Source organism: Passer montanus, unplaced genomic scaffold (assembly GCF_014805655.1).
Source record: "Passer montanus isolate IOZ18808 unplaced genomic scaffold, ASM1480565v1 scaffold27, whole genome shotgun sequence".
Lineage (NCBI taxonomy): Eukaryota > Metazoa > Chordata > Aves > Passeriformes > Passeridae > Passer > Passer montanus.
In genome coordinates, this window is record NW_024367372.1 from 1,486,615 (window position 1) to 1,513,963 (window position 27,349).

General features: G+C 49.6%; 2 protein-coding genes across 7 annotated transcripts; both read right to left on the reverse strand.

Annotated features, from left to right (window-relative positions):
- Positions 1–503: 503 nt before the first annotated feature.
- Positions 504–6,178, reverse strand: LGALS3 (galectin 3). 3 transcript variants are annotated; one of them, XM_039712966.1, is made up of 7 exons: positions 6,065–6,178; positions 3,337–3,390; positions 3,185–3,207; positions 2,009–2,464; positions 1,773–1,861; positions 1,346–1,514; positions 504–725 (listed from the first exon to the last, which is right to left on the reverse strand). In XM_039712966.1, the coding sequence occupies exons 3-7, from the start codon at positions 3,200–3,202 to the stop codon at positions 570–572; spliced, it is 888 nt and encodes a 295-aa protein (XP_039568900.1). In that variant the 5' UTR covers positions 3,203–3,207; positions 3,337–3,390; positions 6,065–6,178; the 3' UTR covers positions 504–569. The 3 variants fall into 3 exon arrangements, with proteins under 3 accessions (XP_039568900.1, XP_039568902.1, XP_039568901.1); XM_039712968.1 differs by lacking the exon at positions 6,065–6,178 and adding an exon at positions 5,975–5,999; XM_039712967.1 differs by lacking the exon at positions 6,065–6,178 and adding an exon at positions 5,690–5,714.
- Positions 6,179–14,649: 8,471 nt separating this feature from the next.
- On the reverse strand, positions 14,650–27,312 carry MAPK1IP1L (mitogen-activated protein kinase 1 interacting protein 1 like). 4 transcript variants are annotated; one of them, XM_039712615.1, is made up of 5 exons: positions 27,143–27,311; positions 27,000–27,035; positions 19,013–19,040; positions 17,741–18,454; positions 14,650–17,310 (listed from the first exon to the last, which is right to left on the reverse strand). In XM_039712615.1, exons 3-5 carry the CDS (start codon positions 19,034–19,036, stop codon positions 17,299–17,301), a joined length of 750 nt encoding a protein of 249 aa, XP_039568549.1. In that variant the 5' UTR covers positions 19,037–19,040; positions 27,000–27,035; positions 27,143–27,311; the 3' UTR covers positions 14,650–17,298. The 4 variants fall into 4 exon arrangements, with proteins under 4 accessions (XP_039568549.1, XP_039568547.1, XP_039568550.1 ...); XM_039712613.1 differs by lacking the exon at positions 27,000–27,035 and having other exon boundaries at positions 27,143–27,312; XM_039712616.1 differs by lacking the exon at positions 27,000–27,035 and having other exon boundaries at positions 27,222–27,238.
- Between the last annotated feature and the right edge of the window lie 37 nt (positions 27,313–27,349).

Sequence of the window (27,349 nt, forward strand, 5' to 3'; positions counted from 1 at the left end):
CTAATAAACGTCCCCACCCTTGAAACTGCTCTTGACTCACACAGGGGTGATGAGTGGGGAGCAGCACAAGCCTTGTGACCCATTCATGGAGCACGTAACACTTGTAGGGATGGGATCTCCCTGGTGTGGGAAATGTTCCTGGGACACATTGGTTTGGGCCCCCAAAAATGAAGGACAGGGATGGCTTCTCCAGCCACAGTCCAGCAGAGAGATTTTGCTTCCTCCAGCTCTGAACCCTCTCCTGAAATGCCTCATCCTGGGCAGGCTTGGAGGCTGTCAGGTTTTCTCTGTGCTTCCTAGATTGCTGCCCACAGGAGCAGGGGCGGAATGCCACAGGCTGCTTTCCCAAGTTCCTCTCCACAGAAATCAAACTCCTTGTTGCTGTCTCTACAGCAGGAGTTCAGCTCCTTCCACATCAAAACTCAGCTCGCCTGGAGCGTGTCGTGTCTTTTAAGATACTATTAAACCAAATTTTACAGGTTAAATGTTTTATTACCTCACAGTGAGCTGGTGAGAAGGCACTTGTGTTACACCATAAAAGAGCAGGGTTTGCCCAGAGTCCCCCCCAGTTATATCATAGTGGGCACCACGCTGGTGAGGGCGATGTCCCCCCCGATGCAGAGCTTGGTGACCTCGTTCAGCCTCTTCTCACGGAAGTTGTACTGCAGCAGATGTGCATCATTCACGGCCACCTTGAAGTGATCCGTCTCACAAAGGACCTGCAGCTGAAATAAAAACCCCAGATCAGCCCCAAAACCCAGCTGGAATTGTTCCAGGAGAAGTTTTGAGCCACACACCCCGAGCAGGCTGGCACTGGCTGGAGGCTGCTGCCAGCTGAGTCCAGCCCTGGGGCACGTGGAGGAGCTGCTGCAGCAGCTCAGCTGCAACACCAGCGACCTTTGCCTTCCCAAAACTCTCCTGTGCTCTCCCTCCTCCGTGTTTCAGCCCAGTTTCTGCCTCCTCATCCCTATGCCAGTCCCTCACAGCAAGACTCCACATTGTGAACCTCCTTTGCAGGTAAAAACACCTCGTGAGGAGTTGCCAGTAGGGAAAACACGTTACAGAAACCTGTCCAACCACTGTGCAGAACAACAGTGTAAATAAAGAGGGTTTCATAATCCATGGGGATACCAGAAGGGGGGAGAAGTTATGCCCTGGGCAGCTGGAGCTGCAGGAGGGAGTCAGAAGAGCTGTAGAGACAGCACGTGGGGTGGCTGCCCCAGAAACAGCCCTGGGAGCAGATTCCTGTGCAAAAGCAGCATTGTCCTTACACAGGTGTTGCTGCCCAAACCCTCTCAGTGCTTTTGGTGCACTGAGACTGAGCTGGGATGGGTTTTACTGGTACCTTGAAGGGTTTTCCAGCTTCAAATGGGAACCTGGGAGCTGTCCTCTCCTCGTTCCCCCAGGTATTTTGGAACATGGAATTGCAGACGATGACTCTCCTGTTGTCTTCGTTGAAGCGGGGGTTGAAGTGGAAGGCAACATCATTCCCTCTCTTGAAATCCAGTGAAAACCTGCAAAAACAATAATGGAGTTGCTGCTTTTGCCACAAAAGCCCTGAACTCTGTTACAGGGCTTCCTAAAAATAGCAGAGATAAAACCCCACAGACCCCATAGGGCAGCAGGGCATTTACATGTTTGTTTGGTGCAATATTTGATATTACACCAGGCTGGGGTTATTCAGTAACAGAAATCAAATTCCAGCCCCCCTGCTCCACCCAGCAGTGCCCATGGAAGCCCCCCACCCTCGGAGCTGCTGGACCCCCCAGTACCTGTTTGGGTTGGGGTTCACAGTCCCAGTGATGGTGATGAGCAGCCGAGGGACGAGTCCTGCCTGCAGGGGCAGCTCAAAGGGGACTTTCTGGGAGACAACAGGCATTTGGTGTCAGCAGGAAACCATGTCAAAAGCCCAATGCCACCCCTGGGGACAGCCAGCCCCAGGTCCCTCCCATGGCCAAGCAAAATCAGCCACTGAGGGCACAAACCCTCATCATGATGGAGCCCTTACCATTGGAGGGGTTGGTCCTCCCTGAGGAGCTGTTGGTCCTCCCTGGGGAGCTGTTGGTCCTCCCTGAGGAGCAGAAGGCCCAAACCCAGGGCCACTGGATGGTTGTCCTGGGGTAGGAAATGGCCCTGTTGCTGGTGGAGCTCCAGGGAATGCTCCAGGTGCCCCTGGATACGCTCCTGGTCCTGCTGGTCCTCCAGGATAAGCTCCAGGTGCTCCAGGATAAGCTCCTGGTGCTGCAGGGTATGCTCCAGGTCCTGGAGGACAGGTTCCTGGTGCTCCTGGATAGGCTCCAGGTGCTCCAGGGTATGCTCCAGGTGCTCCAGGGTAGGCTCCAGGTGCTCCAGGATACCCTGGGAAGGCACCAGGAGCTGCTGGTTGGTTGCCCCAGGAGGGCCAGCCCTGGGCTGGGGGCGCACAGGGGGCCGGGTTGTTGCTGTTGGCCAAGGCATCAGATAACTGGGGACAGAGGAGAGGACAAGGGTCAGCTGGGGGAGATTCCTGCTGGGGTCACACTGAGCTCTCCAAAGTCACAGGATCACAGAATAATGAGGTTGGAAGAGACCTCTAAGACTGAGTCCAACCTATGCCCTCACATCTCAACCAGACTGTAGCACCAAGTGCCATGTCCAGTCTTTTTAAACACATCCAGAGATGGTGATTCCACCACCTCCCTGGGAAGAGCATTCCAGTGCTTTATTATTCTTTCAGTGAATTTTTTCCCCTAATATCCAACCTATACCTTCCCTGACGTGGCTGAGACTGTGTCCTCTGGTTCTGTCAGTGCTCCTGGTGGAAGAGACCGACCCCACCTGTCCACAGCCTCCCTTCAGGAAGGTGTAGAGAGCAGTAAGGTCACCTCTGAGCCTCCTCTTCTCCAGGCCAAACAACCCCAGCTCCTTCAAACATTCCTCACATGGTTTGTGTTCCCAGCCCCTCACCAGCCTCACTGCCTCCTCTGCACAAAGCCCATCTTTGGTGGCCTGCAGCATGGCCCAGGGCAAGAGCTCAGCTCTCTGCTGCTCCCTGGGCTTTTCCAGAAAACTGCTGACAGAACTGGAGAGGGTTTGGGGATTGAGCAGCTTAGCAAGGACGTGTTCCCTCCCACGCCAGCCAAAGGTCTCTGCTTCAAGGCCACAGCCACAGCCCCCATGGCTTTTTAGAGAAATCCATACTTACAGAGAAACCGTCTGACATTTTTCCTAAAAAACAAACAAACAAGGAAGTGTCAGTCATTCTTAACCTGCCCCATCCAAAAACCAGAGAATTTTTGAGGGGATTTACAGTTTAGAGCGGCACTTGATGGGAATTGCTGAGTTGCCATCACGTACCTGCCCAGCAGAGCTGACAGCTCCGGTGCCAAAGAGCAAATCCTGGTCCAACACCTGTGGGATAAACGGGAGGCACTGCTGGGAGCAGCCTGGGTGCTCTGGGCTGAACCCTCGGGATGAAATCCCCCACTGAGCTCACAACACCCCCAGCGTTATTCACTTCCCCGGCCCTGAGGAGCCAGCCAGGGTTTCCATTTCCATACAAAAACCCCAAAGGGGATCCCCGGGGGCTGCAGGGGCAGCATCAGCAGGAGCTGTGCGGGAGCTGCAAAGCCAGCACAGCACACAGGGGACACGCAGCCACCCTGTGACACACGGGATGGCCTGGCATGGGCAGGGGCTGTCCCCTGTCTCCTCCCGTGCATCCACGGCTGTCCCATTCCTGCCGGGGGGCACCGTGGGAGGGACACGGCGGCTCCGGGCCAGCAGATAAAAGCTGCTTTGCGAGTTTTGTGAGTCCACAAACCCACAGCGCACACACACCTGCCTGTGCACAGGAATAGCCCCAGCTGGGCTCCTCCCATCAAAGGGAGCATTCATGAGAGAAGGAAAAAGGGAGAGCCAGAAATGAGGAAAGAAAAGTTCCAAATTTAAAGCAGAGAAGGTGAATTCTCTTTGAAAGAAACATTCAGATGCACAAAGCAGGAAGTGTGGCTGCCCTGCCCTGGGAATAACAACCCCCCCAGGTTCACAGCTAGCAAATCACCCTCTCCCTGCAAAACATTAATTTTCCTGAGCCCACAGGGTTTTTAAGGCAGAAATCCAGTGGCCTGGAGTGTTTGAGCTGCCCATATCCCCCAAAGGTTTATTTGCCTTCTGGACTCTTCCTGAAGCAGGTGAAGACAGGGGTGCACACACAGCAAAGCAGGGGGGCACACACAGCCAGACCAGGGGTGCACACACAGCCAAGGAAGGGGAGCACACACAGCCAAGGAAGGGGAGCACACACAGCCAGGTCAGGGGGGCACACACAGCCAGACCAGGGGTGCACACACAGCCAAGGAAGGGGAGCACACACAGCCAAGGAAGGGGAGCACACACAGCCAGGAAAGGGGGGCACACACAGCCAAGGAAGGGGAGCACACACAGCAAACCAGGGGGGCACACACAGCCAAGGAACGGGAGCACACACAGCCAGACCAGGGGGGCACACACAGCCAAACCAGGGGGGCACACACAGCCAGGTCAGGGGGGCACACACAGCCAGGTCAGGGGGGCACACACAGCCAGACCAGGGGGGCACACACAGCCAAGGAAGGGGAGCACACACAGCCAGGTCAGAGCCTTGTGCTGCTCCCTGTCCTGCATGATCCCCCTGGAACGCCCTGGGAGCTGCAGCTTTGTTCCCTCAGGCCCCCAGGGGACAGGCTGGCCTGAGCCTCGTGTCCCCCGCATGTCTGGGCAGTTTGGAGGCTGTACCCAAAACCCACGAATCCCCTGCCACCACTGATCCCCTGGCACCAGGCTTGGAGCCCAGTGTCACCTCTTCTCTGCCACTGCAGTGCTGCAGCTCCTGGAGCTCCCTGGAGATGCCCTCTGGGTTATCTCTGCTGCTGCCATGGGGAGGGGTTGTCCCCCCCCACCTTCTTCAGCAGCACCCAGTGATGGATTGCAGAGAGTCACAGCACCAGTGGGGCTGGAAAAGCCCTCTAAGCACATCCAATCCACCGATTCCCACAGCTTTGTGTCCCCAAGTGCCACATCCAGAGAGGTTTTAAATCCCTCCAGGGATGGGGGCTCCACCACTGCCCTGGGCAGCTGTGCCAGGGCTGGGCAAACATTTCCACGAAGGAATTTTCCTTAATATTCAGTTAAACCTCCTCTAGTTACTCCTCTAGTGCAATGTGGGGCCATTTCCCCATATCCTGTCTCTTGTTCCTGGGGAGCAGAGCCTGAATCCCTCCCAGACCCACCCTCCTGGCAGGGAGTTGTGGAGAGTGAGAATGTCCCCCCGAGCCTCCTTTTCTCCAGGCTGAGCCCCCCCAGCTCCTTCATCCACTCCTCATCGAGGGCTTGAGCTCTGATTTCCAGCAGCATTTGGGCAGCTGAGCTCGAGCTCACCTGAGCTCTCCCTGCCCCAGCAGAGGATCAGCTGCAGAAACATCCCAGAGCTGACCCTAAACATCCCCTATGCTCACATCAAGTGGAAAAAAACTACTATTTGGGAAAGAAACACCAGTTCTCTCCCCTTTAGTGCTATTCCTACAGAATTCAAATAAACCTATTCACTCCTGCACATAACTGGCAGAATAGGAAAATAAAAGTATTTTTAATAGAAATAGAATAGAAAAATAGAAAGAATAGAAAAATAAAAATAGAATAGAAAGTACAGAAAAACAAAAGCATTTCTCACAAAGTCCAGTCAGTATCTTCTATCTTCCAATGCCAACTTATTACAATGGGCTTCTTTCCTCACCCTGCAAGGATTTTGGGGCACGGGCAGGACTGTCCAGCCCCCCAGGAGCTGCAGACACCCCCGGAGCTGCCCCACAGTCACCATCCCTAAAGCCAGTGAGGGTTTTTTGGGCTGTCCAGCCCCCAGGAGCTGCAGACACCCCCGGAGCTGCCCCCCAGTCACCACCCCTCCATCCCCTTGAAGCAGCCGGGGCTCCCTCTCCGCGCTCCCCAAGCCGCACACCTCGCTGTCCCAGGGCACCAGCGCACCCCAAACCCTTCTTTCCCAAGGATTTTTGCGCCTTGTCCCCCTGTTCCCCGCGGGATCCCTCACCTGCGTGCGGCGGCTCTGCGCTCCCGCTGCGGGACCCGCCCGGGGCGGGCCGGGCCGGGGCGGTGCCGGGCCGGGGACACCCGTGACAGCCCCCGGGAGCCCCGTGCTTCCCCTCGCCCGCCGTGACATCACCAGCGGCGGGCGTTTACGGGCAGTATTTGGTTTTTCTCGCGGTTTGTTCCCGTTTTCCCCGCCCGGCCAGATGTTCTCCCTGCCAGATGTTTGCCCGCGTGGCTCAGGGCTCCATCCCCCCCCCCAGCTTTAGTGCAGCTCGGTAAAACACCAACTGGATTTTACATTCTGAGCATTTTCTCCTTCCCCACGAAAAAAATAAAAGGCAAAAAAAGCTTTGCTTTCTCCCGACGCAGAGGATGGGCTCTGGGAAGCTGTTGGGAGCAGCTGGAATTTCAACAAGCCAAATTTTATTTGAGGTTGAGGGTGAATCATCCCATGGGCTCCACGGCTTAAAGCAATGGAAAAGAACAAAGTGGTTTTGTGCTGAAATCCTGATCTGCTGCCCTATGCTGCCGGGAGAAGGGAAAGGGAAGGAAAAGAAATGAAGGGAGTCAGATGGAATGGAATGGAATGGAATAGACTGGACTGGATTAGAATCAAACAGAAGAGAGGATTTCAGTAGGAAGACACCCACAATGACCATGTAATCCACCTCCCTGAACAATTCAGGCTGACCAAAGGTTACCTCTAATTGGTGTCATTACAGAGGTGCAAACAGCTGCTTTTAGCAGCAGCTCAGCTAAAGGGCTCAGCTACAGCTGATATCCAAAAAAAAAAAAAAGGCAAAAATCTGTTGACTTTGGCTCTGATTAATTTTAGTATAAACTCCTCTGGTTCAACTCTGCTTATCTTAAAAGATTTTGCCTATAAGAGGGCAGCCTCCTCTCCATCAGGGCTCCAGCCTGGATTTTAACACCCTTCAGCTTAATGTAATATTGTCACAGGGATTCAGACTAAACCTGAGGGTGTAAAAATGCCAGGGATGCCCGTGGGAATGGCTGGAAATTGAGTATTTCAGGGTAATATATTTATTATACTTAATGTGTATTAAGTAATGGATATCAAGAATATTAGTACCTAAGAAATGCACTTAATTAGGGAGTGCTGCTTCAGCTGCCTCTCACAGCACCCATCCCAGTAAACAGGCACTGCAATATCCTTGGAGGTGTTTTAGGGCAAAGGGACCTGGAGGATTCAGGCCAGTAAAGCTGAAGGATCCAGGGCATGAGGAGCTGCAGCTTCCTGAGCCTGTGACTCAGACAGGGCTGTATGAATTCCTTAGAACACAGGTTTTTCCCTAAGACTCCCTCAAGATGTCTTTGGGAAGAGATATTTTCATGGAAAACGTTTATTCCTATTTTCAGGATTTTACTCAAAGGCTTCAAACATCAACCAAAAAGCTTTGCCTGCTTTTTTTTTTCCTGCTCCAATGCCCTGAGGTTTGTACTTTCAGTTATGCAAGACACAGACTTCACAGAATGAATGGGTTGGAAGAGACCTCAAAGACCATCGAGTCCAACCCAGCACATGATGATAAAGAAAAATATTTGACCAAAAGTCAGTGGATACAGAAATCAAACCCAGATCTAATTAATTCCTTAATTTAAACAACCCAAGCTGCAGCAAGGATGGTGAGTGAGGTTGGGTGGGGCTTGGAGCAGTGTGATCTGGTGGAAGGTGTCCCTGCCCAAAAATGGCCTTTGAGGTCCCTTCCAAGGCAAACCACTCCACAATTCCATGATTCAGCATCCACGGGGTGGGTGCTGGAACCCTTTGCACACAGAGGTTGCTCCTCATCTGACCCATCCCATGGTGACTCACGGGACACCCAGGTGTGCCCACGGGTTTCACAGCTCTGCCTCCTGGGATGCAGGGAAGTGGAAGCTTGGTTTATTGCCAGGAGCCAGCAGAGCAGGGCTGGAACACCCCGGCTTTGAGGGAGATGTCAGACACAGATCTCCTCACTCACAGCCTTGTGATGCCTGGCCATGCAGCCCTGGCTCTTCCAAAGAGGGTAAACAATTAGTCATGCTTCAAAAATCAATATATTCCGTGGGTTTGAATTTTTTTAAGCACTTCCAAGTATCTTGTTTGCTTTAGAGAACCCTCAATGCAAAACAAAACCCTCCTTGGTACCGTGGATGATTTAAAGCCCCAGATTGCAAACCCAGGGGGTGGGAGATGGAGGAGCCACAGGGTGGATCAGCCATGAGACCTCCCCATTTCTGGGGAATGTGCTCCCAACTTGCCCTTCACTGCAGCCAAACACTCCAGGCACGAGTTGCTTTCCCCATTTTAGAATTCCCAGCATTTCCCCAATGGCAGGAGCCACATGATACCTGACAGTGCTGGGTCTGCTTGGGGGAGGTTGATGTTCCTCACTGCAGCTGGTGCAGGGCTGTGGAAAAACACCCCACTGCAATGGATAACTGATCTCCAAAGGTGAAATACCTTTAAAGCAGTCATTTGGATTACTGAATAACCTTAAAGCAGCAATGGAAAATAATAAACAGAAAGCTGCTCCTCTCTTCCTGATGGTAAATTAATCAGAGGAAACCAATCTAGAGGGCAAGAAGCTCCATGGCGTGAGAGATGCACTTCCCTTCCCAGAGCAGAACAGCCCACAGCCACATTTCCCTGCCTTGTGATTCCTGTGGCCTGATGTGTGTGGGACTGGCAGCACCCACAGCGTGCAATGTTTGGGCTGCAGATCTGCCTGGCACCATCCCAAAGTACTAAATCCAGCCACCATCTCTGCCTGTGCAACCTCCCAGGCTGGGGAGCTGTGACAGCATCACCTCCTTTCCTTCTCAGAGCTGGGGATGAGGCTTTGAGGAGCATTTGTGGAGCCCCTCATGGCACTTCCTGAGGTGTCTGCAGCTCCAGCCCTGAATTCTGGTGGCTGAGCCATCTCTGACTCTCCTCACAATAAAAAAGGACATCACAGCAAAATCAGGCAATGGGAATCTCCTCTGTGACCTGCCAGACTTGAGCAATATCATCCCAGGACTTTGAGAGTAGGGATGAAGAGTCCTCCTCCTGCTCCTCCTCCTCCTTTTCCTGCTGCCCTTTTTGGGGTTTGGTTCATTCCAGAGCTTCCTTGGCTGCATCACCATCTCCCCCTCCACAAAGATCACTCTGCCCCAGCACTGGGGGAAAACTCCATCAGAGGAAGGCTGAGAACTTCAGCACCTCAAGTTTGATGGCAAAGAAAGGGAAACCAGTGGATAAGGAGCACCACCCCTGCTGCTCACATGAACCCTCATGTACCAGCAGGTCTGGGCTCGCTCCCTTTATCCTCCTTTTATTCTTTTCATAAAGCACCAAAGCAAAACTCCTGCCTTTGGAGCTTCCTCCTCCTCCTGGAAAACTGCAGCTCACCCAGCCCCCTCCTGCCCCGGCAGCACCAGGAGAGCTGCAAGTCCACCCCAAAATTCTTCACCCAGCTTCTCATGCTGAGGCTGTAGATGAGCAAAGCCCTGCTAAGGCTTGAAGCTTTTACATGATTAAAGATGAGGAAACGAGAAGCACTTTGAGGCTGACATTCAGATCTGAGCAGAGGTTGCTTTTCGAGCGTTAAATGAGTCTCGTAGCAATTTGTGTCAGCTGAGATTTTACAAAAGTCCTCACACTCCCCCTGGCTTTGAACTTGATAGAAATTCCATCCTCCTCTGCAGCCTGGCGCCCAGGGGCCCTTATGGAGCATCCTTCATGCAAATGTGATTAAATAACTGCAGCAGAAATGCCCACAGTGGCCCCAAATGCTGGTGCAGGTGGGGCCAAAGCCCCCATGGCTCGTTGCCATCAAAACCCAACACCTTGGTGCTTTCCTTGCCCACCCTCTGTGCTTGCCCAGCAGAAATTACTCCAGCCTAAAAAGCTGAGAGGAAAAGTGCTGTGCTGAAGGAAGGGATTTCATCAGTTTACTGAGGGCAGGGAAAACCCCCCTTGTCTCTGGGACAGATGCTCCATAAGGAGAGTAAAATCCCTGTGTGACACCAGCCTGAGCACGTGGGGCTGGGAAAAACATGAAGGGCAAAGAAAGCCAGCACAGCACAGCCTCATCCAGCAGAAAGCCCCAGTACCAACCACTCTGAAGAGTTTTAATAATACAGAGTTAAAGCCTCAGTACCAGCCACTCTGAAGAGTTTAAAACAATTTTATTACACAGCAATCACAGAATCTTTGAGGCTGGGAAACACTTTTAGGATGGCCAGATCCAGCCCCAATGGATGGGTTTTACCAGATCTCAGGAAACCAGAGGAGAGGGAAAGGGAAGAGCTTTGGAGGAATCCTTTTTCCTTCTTTCTTGCACTAGATTTTTGCAGAGCACAGAAATCCATCCTGCTGTGAACCCTTACACTGAGCAGGGCCCACATTTAAACCTCCTGTGTTTGTGCTCTTCCTGCAGCAGCCAGAGGAACACAGGAGTTATTCCTGTGTTCTGGAGTTATGCTGGGAGTTATTCCTCAGACAAAGTCTGTGCAAAGGTGCAGGTTAGAACAACCTCTCCCAGCAGCACCAGATGTCACTAAAATGTTGGTTTTGCCATTTTTTAATCAAGTTAAGTGTTAAAAATAATCAATAGCAGACACAGCCACCTCTCCCAGAGGCTTGGCAGGGCAGGTGGAGCAGCAGCAGAGCCCTCTGGTGATGAGCAGGATGCTGGAGGGGCAGCTACCAGCACTGAGAGCAAAATCCAGAGGAACTCCATCGTGCTTTGCTTTCACATAACACCCAAAAGCTCCTTTTTCCAACACCTTGTATTTTTTTTTACCCACTCAGAGCAGTTTTTCTTGATGTCACTGCACTCCCACTCTCCTTTTAGCAGCTCCCTACTCTGCCAGCCAGGACAGAGCCCCAGGGGAGGAGCATCAAGACAAGGATGGTGACGGTGGCAGCACAGAGCCATGAATGTGATCAGCCCACATTTCAGGTCGATGTGGTGTTGCTTTCTGAGGGGGAAACAGGACAGAATCCAGGCAGAAATGCAGAAATGCAAGCCTGGTGTGGAGCTGATGAGACTTTGAAGTACCTCGATTAAAAAACCTTCAAGATGAGCAACTCTGTCCTTGAGGAGTGCCAGCACACCCTGGCTTTACTGAGCTTGGCACGCAGGGAGAGCAGCACCAGGGTATTAAAGCAGTAATTTCCCCCACTTTAAGTGAATTTAGACTGTGATATTCTGCCATCTCTTTGCTGGAGGGTGTTGCCTGTAACTGAAGGGAACACAGGCAAATTGGAAACAACCCCTCTGAACCATTTCTGTCACACAAAGCACTGGAATGTGAAGGTTTCACATTGTGCAAATGGAGCAGGTTCCTTTGAAAGGGCACCACAGCACAGGGTTACTGTTCATGTTCCTTTAACAGCTGAGAAAAGTGGAGTATCCTCACAAAACACCCTTGTCAGGACACTCTTCTGGGGTTCTCAGCACGGATCTACCCCAGGACAACACGGCATTCCTGAGCCAGGGGTGTCACAGAGCATCCTGAGTGGGAAGGGACCCACAAGGGTCAGAGCCCAGCTCCTGGTCTGCATTCCCTGAGGAGCCTGGGCAGTGCCCAGCACCCTCTGGGAGAAAAAACTTTCTGTGATATCCAACCTAAACCCACTCTGGCACAACTTCATGCATTCCCCATTCACGCCAAGCCCAGAAATTCCTAAATGAAATCCAGTGTCTTTTGTCATCTCCTGAATTTATTTCAAGAATGGATAAATTCCATATTTGCTTTTAACCAGGCATAAAACAGCATTACTTTCTGAGAGTGATGTGTGATTCTGGTGGGAAGGGATACTGGGAGGTTCCTAGTTCCTACTTGGAATGAAACTGAGCTGATGCAGGAGTTTAGGGGTTCCCTCACCTAATCACAAGAAGATGAATGTGCAAGGACAGGTAAGATCTTGCACAGCCAGCAGGAGGAGGACCTGAAATGAAACCCGAGGTGTGCCTAGGGCTGCTCAACACAGCCCTTCCCTGTCTTGTCATGAGAAAGTTGGGAACACAGGAACACAGGCACTGTGATTTTATCTCCTTGTCTCTCATTTAACAGGGAGGGTTCTCTTTGGAAACTGATAACAGGGAGCAGAACTGTTCCTGCTGCTGCACTGACTCCGAACACAGGCACTGTGATTTTATCTCCTCGTCTCATTTAACAGGGAGGGTTCCCTTTGGAAACTGATAACAGGGAGCAGAACTGTTCCTGCTGCTGCACTGACTCCCCTTGCCACTGACCTGGGTGTAACTCAGCTCCTGATCTGCCGCTCAGGGGATACAAAGTCCCACTGTTATCCAACAGGACAACCAGGGAATCTCTGAAACAAAAGTATCACAGAATCCCAGGATGTTTTGGGTTGGAAGAGGCCTTAGAGATGATTCAATTCCACCCCTGCCACTAGACCAGGTTGTTCCAAGCCCCATCCAACCTGGCCTTGGACAATTCCAGAGATGGGGCAGCCACAGCTTCCATGGGAAACCTGCTTCCAACAAACCTGAGAGATTCTGCAGGCAAGAGTGACCAAAAATATGTTCCCTCTCTGTTACCAGCTGGCGTTTTTAGTTAACTCGTTCCACTGACCTGTGAGAGCAGAGGAAAAGTTACAGCAGCTCATCCCACTGCATCAACCTTGGAAATGGGAGAACTGGGCCGGCAGTGAGTGGAACAGGGGAGCATCCCAGCAGAGGAGGCACCATCCCTCTCCAGCCCTGGGTCCCACAGGGTGCCCAGGGATGGTGGCTGTGGGTGCAGAGCTCACTCCCCTGCGTGCCACAAACACCTACAACACCCACCCAGGGACACACCTGGGTCCAAGCCCTCTTGGGATGCCCCTGCAGCTGTGTCTGGGATGAGCAGAACACCCCGGTGGGACACTGGGAGTTATTCCTCCCAGTTGGAAGCTTTGGGTGAAAGCTGAAACTTGTGTTATTTAATTTCCCAACTGACACTCAGACACCAGGGCCTGGTGGCTGTTTGGTGTGTATGGAATTGCCCTCTAACTGCAATATTAATAAAAATACACATGGACCATTCCATCCTTGCACAGATGCCAAAGGCTCTCACTGCACTGAGGCTCAGGCCACCCTTCCTATGGAGGTGGGAGGGGGCCCTGACCACAGCAGGGGTGGAATGAGGTGGTTTTTAAGGCCCCTTCCAACCCAAACCACCCTGTGATCACCATCCCTTTCCTGGGACAGTTTGGACTGGCTGGGCAGGGACTCCATTGACTGGGCACAGCAATGGAGCTGGGCTCACCCACAGGAGTTTGGGCACCTTCCCTCACAGGAGGGGAGCAGAACTGACACACCCACAGCTGGATGAACCCTGCACTGAGCACTCTGCAGCACCCCTGAGCAGCTTTTACTCCTAAGAATTATATGAACATCACTTAGAACCACTGAATCTTCAGGTCGGAGAAGCCCTCTGAGAGAGAGTCCAACCATTCCCCCAGCACTGCAAGGCCACCACTGACCCCTGTCCCCAAGTGCCACATCCACATGGCTCTAAAATCCCTCCAGGGATGGGGACTCCACCACTGCCCTGGGCAGCTGTGCCAGGGCTGGACCATTCTTTCCAAGAGGAAGTTTTTTATGACATCCAATCTAAACCTCCCCTGCTGCAGTTTAATTCCCTCTCATCCTGCCCCTTGTTCCTGGGAGCAGATCCCAGACTGCACCCAGGGAGTTGTGCAGAGGACAAGGTCCCCCCTGAGCCTCCTTTTCTCCAGGCTGAGCCCCTTCCCAGCTCCCTCCCCTAGGACTTGGTCCCTCAAAAATACTCAGCTGAAGTTTTCTGGGTCTGCAGGGCAGCAATTAACACAGCTGGATCTGCATGGCCACGTCTTTACTGATGCACAGGAGTTGCAGACAGAATTCATTTGACAAATCCAGAGGGACAATCCCACAGCTGAACAGTCAGGATAAAGCACTGCCCACACACTGCACTGTTCTATTAACAGATGTCAGGATTATTTTTGGACCATGGCCTAAAAAGAGCTTTTCTCAAGCCTTAAGGTGTGTAAATAATTTTGTTTCTATTATTTCCTGTTCATTGCTGCCATTTTTACCTTCCCTGAAGGGTGAAGGTGTGAACCAAGGCAGCAGCATTGGCCAGCTCAGTGTGAACTGCTCTGCAAGCCAATACATGGAAATGCAGCCACAAGTGATGCCCAAATTTAGTAGTTCACACTGATGCCAAGCCCCGGAGTTTCTGTTACTCACTTTATCCCACCAAACTCCTGGGAAATGTGTAAGAACAGTGGTTTGGGGGTCACTTACCACATGCACGTGTGTCAGTCTGGCACAGGAATTGTTCAGGGGCAGGGAAAACACACACACAACTCTTCACAGGTAAAAAAACAGTCCCTTTCCTCCTCTGGAACAGGCAAGATCAGATCTTTTCTCTCCTAATTACCAAGGAATTTGTGAACAGGCAGTACCTGGGGCTGACATGCTACACCAGAGCCATGGTTGCATCCACATTTAATATCCCTTATGTACAGGCTGCAAATATCACAAAAGGAAGAGGAAAAACACTCACAGAAGTCAAGTAATTCTGATTTTATATTCAGGCTTTGCAAATCAAGGATGTCCTATTTTTACTATTCATTCAAGGCAAAAGTCTACACAGGCATGTCAAAAGCAGGAATTGAAAAACAGTGAACACAACAGTCTTGAAAATACGTTTAATGTCTAATCTTATACAAAAGTGACAGCATTTTCAAAAAAATATCAAATCCTGTATTTATAGCTTCTCACTATCATACAGCAATATTTGTTTCATCTAAAGAAAATACAGCAGCAGGTGATAATCTATACTTTAAAGATGTGATTGCTTATATTTCGTATTGTAAACAAATGCAGTATGTCAACCTCAAAGCACAAGTCAAAACGAACTCCTCAGCAATTGAACTCAAAATGATGCATAGAAATGTACAAATTCCATTGCAAAAGCTTCAGGCCAGAAGTTGCTCACACTTGACATAACATGTGATAAAGTTACTACACGGTATATAGTGACACCTTGAGTTTTTACACAATAGATTAACAGGAATACCCTTTTCACTGCTATGCAAAGAACTCTGCTCACAAAAACAAAGGGGTTATGAAACAGTTTTCATGACCTCAAGAAATACGAATATACATTGAAAAACATCCCATATATATTGAATTTTAGCCTAAATGTTCCAGTAATAAATCCTGCCTATTTCAGGAAGAACCTAGAAGTCTAGTTACTTTTACAAAACCCCTTTCCAAAAATCATTACTTGCTACTTTTGCTTTATCCTTTCCTACCTCTTCCCATTCCCTGCAGAGACATATGGCCAGTGCAATTCCAACTGGAGGGCTGCTACTGCATGATCCATTCATTTGGAATAAATGTGTTTTCATTACAATGATTTACAGTCTAAGGCTGCAGGTATCAAAAAAGCACTTAAGCAAATGCAGTCAATGTTGCTTACGTTAATTTTAAATTAGTCTTGCCAAGTCTGCTTAGGGGGTAACTGGGGTTTTTTTAAGGTTAGTGAAGACTTGCACTTTTGGTTCTTATTCCAAGGGTTAGGTTGCTGGGGTTTAAGTTGAAGTGTTAAAAGTATTTTTGTTCAGCTCCAGTATTGTCTTCCTAAAAGAAAAAATAGACATTCCTTTGCTATCAGCTTTCATGACGTTGGATTAAAGCAGCCACAGCTCAGCTGGCTGCTTTCTCCTGCAAAAATACTGTAGGACTTTGCCATAAAGGCTATGACTACCAGGGAGCATCACCACCAGGTCACCCCATGTGCTTTCAGAGTGTCCATCACAGGCATGCAGGAAGCCACGAAAGTACTGGAAGAGAATTAACTCGTGTTCACAGTTCCATGATACAAAGACTCCCTAATGAGCTACCACGTGAAGCAAAATCTGTTCCTAATTCTACCCACAGAGGCTAAGTCAGGAGATCCCCAGCTGGGGAGGAAACAAACTGTCCGTGGTCCAAGTGTAGGCCATGAAGTACCACCAAGGGACGTGGCCGCGTCCCGGCAAACCCCTCGGATGTGCTTGGCACAGACATGGCAAGAACACGAAAGCTTAGGGCAGTGCCCCTGGGGAGAGGCAGCTGCACAGCAGTGCACAGGCTTCCTGACATTCAATTTCTCCCAAATTCCTCCTACTCCGTGAGGTATGCAGACACCCAGCTGGGAACAGGGGCTGCTCCCAGGGACAGCAAACGAGAGCCCCTCGCGCCCAAGCGCGGCAACGAGGATCTCCAATGTGACACAACTGTGCCAAAAACTGCTGGGAAGGGAATGCTCAGGTTGGGTTTTAAGCTCAAGTTCAGTTTCCAGGGACTCTGAAAAAGTCTGCCAGGTTTACACAACCCAGCAGCCAAGTCAAATTTGAAATGACTAGAACCCAGGTCAGAAATAGGGAAGTACCTACGTGGGGATCAGTTTCTCTTTACACAGACCAAGCCAAACTTCCAACCACCACAGAATGAGAACTGGCAACAGGATGTCCTCATTTGCATGCATAAAACTCACATTTTGCTGATTCAAAGTTAACTGCACATCCAGGTTATTTCACTTGCACAGGAATGCCTGTTTGTGAACACCAACAGTGTGCTGACAAGTCACACCAAGGCTTCCAAACGTGGCTCTTCTCCTCCGTAGTCCCAGACCTTGCAATTGGTTTGAGTATGTACAAAATGCTGAGAAAACCTTCGAGTTCACATGCTCTGTCTTGTTAGTTTGAATTACTGTAGCACGTTCAAAAATTAGGTTTCTTGACTAAAATGTTGAAACACTTTCTCTATTGACTTTTTAGAATAACCTGAAAATAGACAAAATATGACTATCCATCCGTTCAATGACCAGCAGGAGTCTGGCAACGAGACTTAAAGCATTAATGGAAATTTAAGAATTAACTTTTTTTAATTCCGTGGGCCTGATTCTTTATAATCCTTACATGGCAACTCCTGTTTTTCCAAGGAATACTTGCCAACATAAGAACCACAGGTGTGTTAGTTGATTTCTTCTCTTTGTATTTCACTTGATTAAACCAAATAATTATGCCAGCATATGAGCAAGGTAAATTGATGTAAACTGCTCCTTCATACTTCAAATGCACATACAAGAGGCAATATTCTTCATAGCCCCATACATTACTGAAACAAAAACTGTAAAAATCTCTGTAAGTAGTGGATGAAGGTGGAAAACTACAGTATTTTGTTGCCCAGAACGTATTCAGCGGTAAGGCTGCAAGAGAGAATAAGTCATGGTCAGTACAGGTTTTTCACACAGCAGTTCACTCACAGTTACAAATACTGTTAATTAATCACAAATTCACCCTTATATTTTGTTATTCCCTCCCCACTGCTGTCAGCAAGCACTCTGGATTAAAGAGATTAGAATGTTTTCTCTTTCAGAATTATTACAATGCTTTCCCCCCTTTTTTGGCTTTGGGTCTTTCCAAGCAGTGGAAGACCACTATAAGGTGAGACATTAACATAATTTAGCCATTCTAATATGTTTAATATTTAAATTGCTGTCATCCCACTGACTTGAGGAACATAACTTGAGGTGTGCTGAAACTCCTTACCTGCACTAACAGGTTTTACGCTACTGAATTTCCCCACTCAAAAGTGAAACGCTTTACAGTAATTTGACACCAAAATGAAATACTCACATGGGGACCACCAGGCATTGATGGAGCACCAGCAGGACCAGATGGCACTTGAAAAGGATTAGGGGGCGTAGGATATAGTCCTGGAGCTGGATATGATCCTGTGGGTGGAGGGAATGGGCCGGGCGGTGACGGTCCCCACGTTCCGGGCGGGACCGTACCCCACGGTACTGTCGGCGCAGCCCCTGGAGTCTGGGTGGGAGCAGAATATGGCCCAGGGGGTGGATATGGCATGCTGGGAGCAGGATACTGCCCTCCCATTGTTGGTCCCCATGCTCCAGAGGGCATGGATCCCCATGGCCCAACAGGAGCAGGAGGTGCAGCTGGCTCTGTTGGACCTCCGTAAGGTCGTGGAAGCTCTGGAAAGGGCATATTTGGTGGAGGATACTGCCCTGGTGGGACAGGACCTGGCACAGTTGGGGGTGGATATGGACCACCAGGAGGAGGGCAGGAGGGTCCAGTAGGAGGAGGAGGAAATGGAGCAGGCGGTCCCGGGGGCATTGAAGGATACATTCCCGTGGGAGGAGGTCCGAAGGGCACGCTGGAAGCCGAAGTGTTTGGTGGCAGTCCCGTTGGAGTCATAGGGGGGGCGCTGGGGTTATTCCAAGGGTTGGAAGCCGGCCAGCCCTGCGGAGGCTGCCCGGGCTGCTGGCCAGGCTTGGTGCTGCTCACTTTGGAGGTTTTAGCAGGCGACTGGTCTGGTAAAGCATCTGCCAACTGAAAGACAAAGCGCCGGTGAGAACGGAATGAGCGGGGCCGGAATTCCCGGCTGCAGACATCCCCCCACCACGTGGCTACAGCCCAGCTGCCCGAGGGAGGAGAGGAGCTCTGCAGGGAGGAGAGGAGCTCTCGGCGGCTGCACACAGATGATTACATTCATTTTTGTGCAGCTTCTATCACTAAGGCAGCAGAGGCATTCTGACAGGCCGCACTTAAAAAAAAAGCCAGAGATAAAAGGCGACCCCACCACACGGAACAACAGGCGGCTGCAGCACAGACCTGAAAACATTTCCCTAGATTTGCATGACAACTATCCTGATGCCATGAAAGCACAGCTCCTTTGTTAATGTCACAGGAGAGAACCCACGAGGCACCCGGCAGCTTCCGATGGTTAGTCCAGGGATTGCTACACCTACCCGAAAGGAAAACACCACCACTGCCACACGCAGGAAATGTCTCAGCTGTCAGCTCCCCTTTTCCTTCACAAAACTATGTCAGCTTTTGGAATAATCAACACAACTGGCTGATCTTCAGGAAAGAAAAACTGTTACTTACCGAAAAATCATCAGTTCCAGACATTGTGCTGAAAAGTAAGGTAAGATAAAGTGAAATTTGTTGAAAATAATAAAGGTATTTTTAAGCAAGACTAAATGAGACGTCTGCACTTGTCTCATTGGGAGCTCAGCAGGTGCAGAACCAGCAGCACCTCTTGGTGCCTTGGCTCCACACCAGCTCCTGGAGCTCGGCTCAGGGTGAGCAGTGCTCATGGACACCTGTGCCAGGTGTTGCTTTGGGGATCCCCACTTAGTGGATAATGGGAAAAAATTTACTCTCTGTTTTAGCCCTGGGTTTATTGCTGTCCCAGCTGCCTCCCTGTGCTCACAGAGTGACCCAAACACTTTTCTCTGGATAAAGTTCCCATGAAAAGGAAAGCCCTGAGCCTCCACCTGCCTCCTCTCAGACAGGTGTGACACAGGATGAAAATGGGCCACATTGCAATAGCAAAAAAATATTTTAAGCATTCATATGGAGCATATAGAGCCTGCCCAGACAGGGAGGCCTGGGAAGGATTCCAGGTGTTTTCTAAACTGGGATTTGGAAAAGGTATAGCAGGATTCTTGTGGGTGAAGTCAATGCCTCTAAACCGAAGCATCATTACATCAGAGAATCATGGAATGGTTTGGGTTGGAAGGGACATTAAAGATCACCTAGGTACAACTCCCTGCTGTGGGCAGGGACACCTTCCACCATCCCAGATTGCTCCAAGCCCATCCAGCCTGCCCAGGGGCAGCCAAAGCTTCTCTGGGCACCCTGTGCCAGGGCCTGCCCACCCTCAAAATTCTTCCCAATCTCCCATCCATCCCTGCCCTCTGGCAGTGGGAGCCATTCCCTGTGTCCTGTCCCTCCATGCCTTGTCCCCAGTCCCTCTCCAGCTCTCCTGGAGCCCCTTCAGGCCCTGCCAGGGGCTCTGAGCTCTCCCTGGAGCCTTCTCCTCTCCAGGGGAACATTCCCAGCTCTCCCAGCCTGGCTGCAGCCCTGGAGCAGCTCCGTGGCTCCTCTGGACTTGTCCCAACAGGTCCGTGTCCTTCTGAGGTTGGGGACCTCAGAGCTGGAATCATACAGATCTTATTGCTAAAAATAAAAACTATAGCTTGCTGATGGTTTATCCTCCAATTATTTCAGAATAAATAACACCACCAAGGGCAGAGGATGCTTTTGTTTACATTCACCAACTCCAGAGCCTGACTGCAGAGGTGTCATTAATATGTATCCAACTTCCAACCTCTCCACACTTCCAAAAAAATAGGCACCAAAAAATAGGGACCAATGAGACATATTAACACTTAACCAGAGGTGAGGAACTGTTTAAAAAGATTACCAAGAGCAGCCAAAAAGTTTTAGGGGAGAGTGTAGGAGCCAGAAAGGAACATAAGAGGAGGAAAAATGTAAAAGACAAGTCACAAGTATAAATACTACTGCAAAGTTGGTTCCCACAAAACAAAATCCTTGTATTTCCCTTGTTGATGGTAAAGAACTGACTTCTAAGACAGAGAATGGTCTCGGACATGGAGGTTCATACAGAAAACCCAGCTCAAATAGGTTTAGAAGCTCCCTTAGGTTAATATATATTCACATTATTTACATGTTACTCCTTTAGGTTAATATATATCCACATTACTTACATTATATTAATTATACAATCTTCTCTGAAACTGTATGGTAAGTTTGTTACTACCCACACGATCTCCTGACCTCAGGACAGCTCTGGATCAGACAAGTGGCCATTTAGCTCAGCATCCAATTTTATCTTAACAAAGCAGAGAAGAACAAGAACAGGAATGACTCTCACCCCAACACTTCAGTGATTCCAAGCTCAGACACCTCCTAAGACAATTTCTATGGATCAATAACCTCAAATAATTCCTTTTTTCACAAACACATCCAGCTTCCTCACTTAGATGAGGGGATGTCCCATTTGCCCACTTCAGAGTTGTTCCTACAACACCCACTGGCTGCTATTTGTTGCACAAAAGCCACCTCCTTTTTTTGTTCTAAAAAAACCTGGATTTTACTACTTTCACTTGTAGCTCCTCCATTCTTGCAGCTGAGGAAATCAGCAAGTCTATTCTAACCCACCCTGCCCCTGCTGATCATTATCCTACAGATTTTTACCATTTTCTTTCATTTCTCCCTTCTCCAGGCTGAGTTCCAGCTGTTTCCCCTGACCCCTGTGCAGCAGCTCTTCCCTACCTTTGATTATTCTCCCTTGCCTCAATTTGAGGCTTTTCCAAGTCTTTTGTATCTTTTGGGATGAATGACAAGAAAGAACCACAGAGAATTGAAGATGTGGGATAACCATTGATTTATACAGTATCATAATTATGCTCTGGTTTGTCTTCTATTTCCTTCCTAATACTTCTTCATTTTTCAGCTGCTTTTAGATCCCTATGGAACTGACACTTCTGTGGCAATATTTCACTCCTCAGTGTCAAGGGTCAGCCCAGCATTTTATATGTGAAATTATATGCACCACTCTACATTTATCTACTCTGAATCACAGCAGATTTATTGCCATTGAATTATTTCTCCAATTTATTACCTAATCCTTACTTTCCTGAATGGCTTTGTATCAACAGGACACTGCTCATCTCATTTCCCAAGTTATTTATGACCACGTGGAACAACCCAGACCTCTGTGGAAACACAGTGAACTTTTCAAGTTACACCTAATAATTTAAATAACCCTTTTAAGAAATACCTTGTGATTTAAATAAACCTTTCAAGAAATAGCTAGTAATTTAAATAAACCTGTCAAGAAACACCTAATAATTTAAATAAACCTTTTAAGAAATATGTATCTACAAAGTTGATGGAATTCAGTGCCTAATTGCATGAATACAAAGGTTTGTTAAAACTCCAGTATTAATTCATAACAGCAGTAGTTCTTTCAAGTAAGGACTCTCTGTCTCAGATGAGGAACATTTCAGATCAAGGACTATTTGTTTAAAATTGAGAAACCAAGTGAACTACATCAGGGAAATGGTTTCTGCTCTTGCTATTAACAGCTCAGCTGTCTGAGACATCTATTACAAACTCAATTTCTCTTCAAGAAATACCTCTTCTGCTAAGAATTCATTAATTTTTGCAATTAACCACACTCAATAATAATAAGTTGGTAGGTGCTTTTTGGTGGTACTGTAATTCAATTTACCTCCATGGACAGAGAAGTTATTTATCATAACCCCAAAAATAAAGGAAAACAACAATTAATATGCAGACATGTACAAAAAACCTTTTATATAAGTGCACAGATAATAATAATAACAACCATGATCATAACCAGGTTATTAAAAACACCACCAAAACAGGTCAAGAGAATCCTCATTTCTTTAGGCAGATGGAGAGATGGGATAAGACCAAGTGAAAACCAGATCTACAACAGACTGAAAATAGTCCATAGAAGAAGTTGGAACATTTGCTGCGAGGGAGAGAAGGAAGAGAAGAAAGGAAACTAAAGGAGAACTCAGAAGAAAATCCTGTGATCTGTCACAGAAGTGTCAGAGAGGAGTAAATTCAAGTCAAGCAGTGGGTGCACACAGTTGAAACAGGCCTGCTTCCCAAATATCAACTGATATCCCCAATATCTGTTAGCAGATCATTCCCAAATATTTCTGTGCCATGAAAATGAAGAGAACAATTCTGCTGCATGATTTATTAAAAAAAAAAAAGAAAAAGAAGGAAAAAAACTAGTTAAGCATAGCTTATAATGAGATTTAGTGGCTTTTTTACTTTGGCAAGCAGACAAGAGCAACATTTGCTGGCAACATTTGGGATAACTGAGCCCATGCCAAGCATGTCAAGGATCCTCTTGCAGAAAGGATGCCCTATTTCAGGGATGTTTTTTAAACAGACATTTAATCTGGGTACTGCCACCTTCATCTCACAAAAAAGAAACCGAAATTACCCCTAACATTCAGACAACATATGAACTCATCTGTACTTAAATCTGGAATCTATATTCCATTCAGGTTGTTCAACACTAGCTACAGAATTCCAGTCAAAACCCTACAGGAATATCAATGATATTATTACAATTATTGCCCAAGGCATTCACATGCTCACCAATCAGACTCAGAGACAGTGTCAGACCTCCAAGTAACTAAATTTTAAAGTCCCTCCAGATCACACATGGGCTCAAGATTTTAGGAAAAAACCCCCCACACTGAATGGTGGCTTGATGGGATTTTTAGAGTCATTAGAATGAACCAATTATCCCTTGAAGCTTTCCTGGTGCACAAGCACTGATATCAGCACAGAAACCCATTCCTGTAACAGACATTCCTTCTGCCACATTCAAACTCTACTCCAAATTATCCTCCCTGCAGTTGGGATGAAGGAAGAACAAATGGAAGGAGGGCTCAGGAGTTAAAGTCACTTGGCAGGGAGCAGAAAGACAACAGAGCTGGCAGCATTCACAGTGAAGTCCTGCTTGCATCCACTGTGCTGTAAGATAAGATTCCCTTTGTTTTCTGAAGGCCAACGCCCCTGGAATCATCTCTGGCTTCCCAGGGAACCTGCCAGCTCCAGCTCTGGGGTCAGGGCAGCACCTTCAGCCACCTCGGAGCACCAAACTGAAGGGAGGGAGGGAGATGATCAATGCCTGCAAAAATCCCTGGAATCATCTCTGGCTTCTCTGAAGCCCAGAGCCTGCCAGCTCCAGCTCTGTGGTCAGGGCAGCACCTTCAGCCACCTCGGAGCACCAAACTGAAGGGAGGGAGGGAGATGATCAATGCCTGCAAAAACAAGGCTGCCAGGAGCTGAGTCCCTCTCACCCTTTATCCTGAAGAGCCATGAGGGACAGGAAGGAGTTCACTGCACCTGCCCAGAAATGACACCCTGCAAAACCTTCAGGCACAGGCCAAGGCCTCCTGGATTTCCTCTCCATGAGCTGCTCCCAGAAATCACCAGCAGGAAGGTGAGATGGGCCAGGCTGCACTGGGAAGAGAGAAAGGCTGGGAAGCACAATTCCAACCCAGCTCTGGCAGTAGAGTTCTTCCAAGAGCCTTCACAACCAGGGGGTGACTCCCAGGGAGGTCTGTGAAACGCCTGGTGCTGCGTGAGCCGTGCTAAATCCGTCCTACTGCACAGCTTCCACAACAAACCAGCTCCACGCTGGTTTTTTCAGCTCCAAACCCTCTTGGATTGCATCCATCTCACTGAAACTGTGGGTGCAGTAGCAATTTTCCCCATGCTTTTGCCTTTCCTGGATTTTACCCACCATCAGTCCTTACAGACCCTCATTAGGAAGAGCCATCCAAAGCACTTTTTCTAACCCAAAACTAAGCATCAACTGCTTTCCTATTTTTTTTTTTGAGTTGTATGACATTATTCCAACACTTGATGCGCCAGATTTAGTTCCTGTCTCCAAGATGATCTTTCAAAGACAGAAGAAGGTTTTCTGGATATGCAACAGGCTGTGCTGCATTTCCACTGGGTGGCACGGCTGCCTCGGCAGAGAGGTTCCTTTGTCACTCCAACATGACTAATTCCTGCCAGCACCACCTCATCCACAACAGCACTGCTGCCCACATAAGTGGAACTACCCAACATAGCACCCGGAGAAAATGGAAGAGACACCAAGTCTTTGACGGCTTCTAAATGTTTTCTAAAATATGCAAATTTCTGCAGCTTCAGGCGTTAAATATCAACACTTCAGAGGCGGCCTTGAGAGGATCCCAGAATGGTTTGGGTGGAAGGGACCTCAAAGCTCATCTTGTTCCACTCCCATGGGCAGGGACACCTTCCATCATCCCAGGCTGCTCCAAGGCCCACCCAATTCCAGGGATCCAGGGGCAGCCACAGCTGCTCTGGGCACCCTGTGCCAGGGCCTGCCCACCCTCACAGCCAGGAATTCCTTCCCATTATTCCATCCATCCCTGCCCTCTGGCAGTGGGAGCCATTCCCTGCTCCTCTCCACATGAGCACCCCCATCCTGGCTCCAGCCCTTGCAGCATCTCCATGATTTCCTCTGGACTCGCTCCAGCAGCTCCACCTCCTGACTTTGGGGGCCCCAGAGCCGGACACAACACTCCAGCGGGGTCTCAGGAAACTGGAGCAGAGGGGCAGATTCCTTCTCTTTCCCTCCTGCTCACTCCCTGGGATCCAGGGGCAGCCACAGCTGCTCTGGGCAGCCTGTGGAGGGCCTCACCATCCTCACAGGGAAGAATTCCTTCCCAATGTCCCATCCATGCCTGCCCTGGCAGTGGGAGCCATTCCCTGTGTCCTGTCCCTCCATGCTCTCCACCTTTCCTGCAGATTCTTCAGGCACTGCAAGGCCACAATGAGATCACCCCAAAGCCTTCTCTTCCCCAGGATGAACCTTCCCAGCTCTCTCAGCCCTTCCCCACAGGAGAGCTGCTGCAGCCCTCTGATCATCTTGGTGGCCTCTTCTGGCCCCTTCCCCACCCCTGAAGCCTCCCCAGTGCTCACACACCATGAAATGATTTGGTGTGCCCTGGGTGTTTATCCTTTGGGAAAATACAGTTAATTGGCAAACAAACCAACAGCTACATCATCAGTGGCTATGAGAGGCTTGGGGATGTTTCTGCCCCTTTCCCTGTCTGTTATAAATGAAAAAATGACAAAAGTCAATTCTCAGATGTTCAGGACAGATGTCATGAAGACCCACAACCAAATGGTGACTATAAACTGAACTACCAAAAGAAAACAACTCCTCCAAACAGAGGAGCTGGCATTTTCCAAGAGCTGAGGAACACAAAGCCAGGAGGATGTGTGATGTGTGCCAGCTCCTCACCCTCAGCAGGCCATGCAGCTCCCAGCTGCCTCCCCAGCCAGCCCCAAGCCCAGCAGATGGCCCCACACAGCTCAGGGAGGGGCCCTGTGGGAGTGCCAGCTGTGACACACAGCCAGGGCACAGCTCAGAGTCTCCCCTGCCAGAGATCCCTCCTGCCACACCCCCCAGCCCTGGGAATCCTGAGAAAGATCTGTCAGTCCAGCAGCTTGGAATGATCCTTCAGAGCTGACTCTACATTATCTTGAGAGCTACATCACAGAACCCAGAGTGGTTTGGGGTGGGACACAAAGCTCATCCCATCCCACCCTGCCATGGCAGGGACACCTTCCACTGTCCCAGGTGCTCCAAGCCCTGTCCAGCCTGGCCTGGAGCACTGCCAGGGGCAGCCCCAGCTTTCCTGGGCAGGCTCTGCTCTCCTCTCCATTACTGCCATTGTTTTGGATGAAATGAACACGCTGCCTCTGAGGAGTGACCATCAAACAGCTCCACTGCAGGGTTTTGGTGTAAAACACCACCAAACCCACGTGTCCCACTGCAGCTGTGCCCCCACCTCTGACACACACCCTGACACATTCCTGCTCCTTGCAGAGGCTTTCCCAAAAAACCACTTTTCAGGATCCACGCTTGGCACCTTCCTTCAACTGGCACTAAAATGCACTTGAATGAACTGGAGCTTCAGGAATACCCAAAACGCTTCCCGGGGCTGCCCTGATATTCACCAGGAATCCTCCCCTCATGCCCTGATCTCCACCAGGAATCTTCCCTTCATGCCCTGATATTCACCAGGAATTTTTCCCTTCATGCCCTGATCTCCAGGCCTGATATTCACCAGGAATCTTCCCCTCATGCCCTGATCTCCACCAGGAATCTTCCCTTCATGCCCTGATATTCACCAGGAATCTTCCCCTCATGCCCTGCTCTCCACAGCTCCCGGGAAGGGCACGTTCAGGGTGTGTCATTTCGCTTTCAAAACCACAAAGCAGCTGCTTTTGTTCTCGCACCACTGGCCAAAAGGCTGAGGAGCATCAGATCAGCACGGCTCGCCACGGGATTCTCCTGGAAACAAGTTTTTTGTCAAAAACAAAAGCTGTCAGGCGGGCAGCACGGACACCACGCGGTGCTGGCCATTCCCTGCTGCCTTAAACACGTTAAAATTTTATAAACAAACTTCTCGCCAACTCCGAAAAACCGGCTTTCCCGAGCCCTTCCGCAGAGAGCCAGCCTCACCTTAAAGCCACTTAAACGCAACGCACGCTCACTGATCTGCTCATTAACAAAACAATTAAACAATTAATAATAAAGCCGAACAAATACTGAACCCAGCCAAGGCAGCAGCGCCGCTCACTTAAACGCAACGCACGCTCACTGACCTGCTCATTAACAAAACCGGCCGCGAAGCGCACACAAAACAATTAAACAATTAATAATAAAGCCGAACAAATACTGAACCCAGCCAAGGCAGCAGCGCCGCTCCACAGCCGCCAGGCCCGGCCACGAGCGAGCCCCGGCGCTCCGCAGGGAGCAGCACCGCCCGCCCCCCGCCGGCGGGGCGGCACCTCCGGGCCGGCCGAGGCGCG